This window comes from Hibiscus syriacus, unplaced genomic scaffold (assembly GCF_006381635.1).
Source record: "Hibiscus syriacus cultivar Baekdansim isolate YM2019G1 unplaced genomic scaffold, ASM638163v2 tig00112043_pilon, whole genome shotgun sequence".
NCBI classification, from domain to species: domain Eukaryota; kingdom Viridiplantae; phylum Streptophyta; class Magnoliopsida; order Malvales; family Malvaceae; genus Hibiscus; species Hibiscus syriacus.
The window spans coordinates 120837-123333 of NW_024063241.1; the positions used below are offsets into that span (position 1 = coordinate 120837).

The window sequence follows — 2497 nt, forward strand, 5'->3', positions numbered from 1 at the left end:
TAACATAGACTTGAAGCTGTTTTTAGTTGTCAAAGGAACTGTGAGAAATTAGTACAAGGTAAACTTTTCCTTAGTCTTCTCAAATACTTGTTCTGCAATCACAGCACCTGTTCCATCAGCTTGCTTGATCTCCAGGTTAGCCTTCTGGTAAAAGCCAGTACCTCTCAATGCGTCGGCAATGAAATCATCAAATCCTATTGCTATGGCTGCCTCTGCTTTGGCTCCATAAACCAGCCTCTGTTCCAAAAAAAAAGGAAGATGAAAGAGAGTTCCGACTCTGCCCCCGTTTCTTTTTATCCTTAAAACGGTAGCCTCTTTAGCACGACATTAAGATCATATACGTTAAGAAATAGTTTTGGCGTCGCACCTTGATTCTCGATAGATGAATGGCACCGAAGCACATTGGGCAAGGCTCACAGGAAGCGTATATTTCACAGTCTGAGAGCTCAATCTGATTCAGCTTCTTGCATGCCTGACATAGATGCTCCAAGCATTGGTAAATGGAAAACATGGATTTCAACATCGATTATTTCAACCTTGAAGTATCTAAACATTCTTACATAGCAATGTTTAACCAACACCGATTATAATCGAGATGAATTAGTCCACGCATATAGTAATTTTCAGTTTTTACCATCTAATCTTGATGAACATATATGCAAAATTATTAACTATCACATGACTACTATGAATACAGAAAACTAATGATGATAAACTTTCACCAAATCGGAACAGATTATGAGATTGATATAAAAAGGGCAAACAAATCCCAGTAGGAATCACAGAATGATGGTAAAAAAGACCTGCACGTTAACATGTATATCTTCCGATGGTACTATCAATCTCTTACAATCAAGAAATGAAATGTAAGCTTTTTCACAGCGTTTCATGATCCCGGGGGTTGAAACTTTCAAACATTTTAAGTAAACATACGAATAAGATGAAGCAATTTGATTAATTTGGTTTGTTTGTTTGTTATGTTCTTTTATTCTGACCTCTCTAATAGCGGTAACCTCAGCGTGGGCAGTAGGGTCAGTGTTTTTCAAAACCATGTTGTGACAACTCACAACGACTTCATCATTGCGAACTACGACCGCACCAAATGGCCCTCCGTCTTTACATTCAACCCCTTTATATGCTTCTTCAATTGCTTGTGTTAAGAATTTATGGTCTCTATCTTGTACAGCTGGTTGGACAATAAACAGAAAAAACAGCACTTTTATATCCATCTAACAAACATCAAGCATGAAGGTCTTCCCAAGAAGTCTACATCGGCAATCAAGTATATACGAAACATTAACACCTAGGTAATACATACAGATATGCACTATGGGAATAGAGTAACACAACAAATCCAAGCAATATACTAGATCATCAATAATGAAAACCACCACTATGATCCAAAAACCATGCCATGAATTAAGAAACTACAATCAAATAACACTTAAGTTGACCGGAATCTTTGTTTTTCCTAAACCATGTCCATGTCTAACACCTATACAGACATGGACATGAACTCATCCTCAAGTCCGGGTAACATAGATTAACACTACATATCTAAGAAATACACCAGATCATCAATCCTGACAGCCATCAACATGATCAATAAGCTGTGACAAAACTAAAACCTACCATTAGATAACACCTACGTTATCCAGACTCTTCATTTTATCCTAAACCCGATTCCTAACCCACCATCGAGTCCGGACATATCCAAGGAATATTCCAGACCAAAACCATCAGTCTGATCTACAGACTGTGACACAGCTTAAAAAGTAAAAATCCAATCAGAATATTTATGGAAGTATGCTTTCGCCTTTTATGGAAGTAAATCTCCATTACCAAACAATAGGTAAAATTCAACGGAATAACTCTATTACCAGATACTATTAGGAGGTCAATTAATATTAGCTTTTTAACATTAAATCCTAGGAAAAAGTTGAGAATTACCTTCATGATGACCAGGAAAAGCAGAAGCAACAGCAATTGTTCCTTCTTTAGCTTCCAATACTATTAGAAAAACAAAAAAGAGCAAAATAAACATTAATATTGTAACCAAATATTTACAAATAAGATTGAAAATTCAGACAAATATTATTCTAAAATGTATGCATGAACCCTAAAAACTGGAATTTTTTCACCAAATTATGGAAAAAGTGAGTCCCTTTTTTTACTTCCACGCATTAACAAATTCAATTGATCTGTCTAATACTAAAACTAGAAATGCAAAGGCAAAGTGGGAAATTCAGTTAACCTAAATTCTGCCAAAGTAACACTGAAAATCCTCATGGAAGATCACAAAACAACAAAAAAGAGAAAGAAAGGATCTCAATGAAAGATAAAAAAAACCAAAAACCCAGAAAGAAAAACATACCCTTTGTCTCTTCCATGATGAAAGAGAAGAAGAAAATTAAGAACTTTGATTAATCAAAAGCAATGGGTAGTCAACGAACACTGGGAAAAGGAGAAGAAGATATAATGACAGAGAGATAGGCAG

At 35.6% G+C, this 2497-nt stretch overlaps 1 protein-coding gene across 1 annotated transcript; it reads right to left on the bottom strand.

Annotated features, from left to right (window-relative positions):
• Window positions 1-2497, bottom strand: LOC120174208 (guanosine deaminase-like). The gene is made up of 5 exons (XM_039181139.1): window positions 2375-2497; window positions 1951-2010; window positions 996-1186; window positions 368-472; window positions 1-237 (listed from the first exon to the last, which is right to left on the bottom strand). Exons 1-5 carry the CDS (start codon window positions 2388-2390, stop codon window positions 49-51), a joined length of 561 nt encoding a protein of 186 aa, XP_039037070.1. The 5' UTR covers window positions 2391-2497; the 3' UTR covers window positions 1-48.

Excerpts from the sequence above, each read along its gene's own strand:
- LOC120174208 (XM_039181139.1), bottom strand. Across the intron at positions 1,187-1,950 it reads TTTTCCTGGTCATCATGAAG|CTGTACAAGATAGAGACCAT; the intron begins GTAATTCTCAAC and ends TTGTCCAACCAG. Across the intron at positions 473-995 it reads AGGTTACCGCTATTAGAGAG|GCATGCAAGAAGCTGAATCA; the intron begins GTCAGAATAAAA and ends CATCTATGTCAG.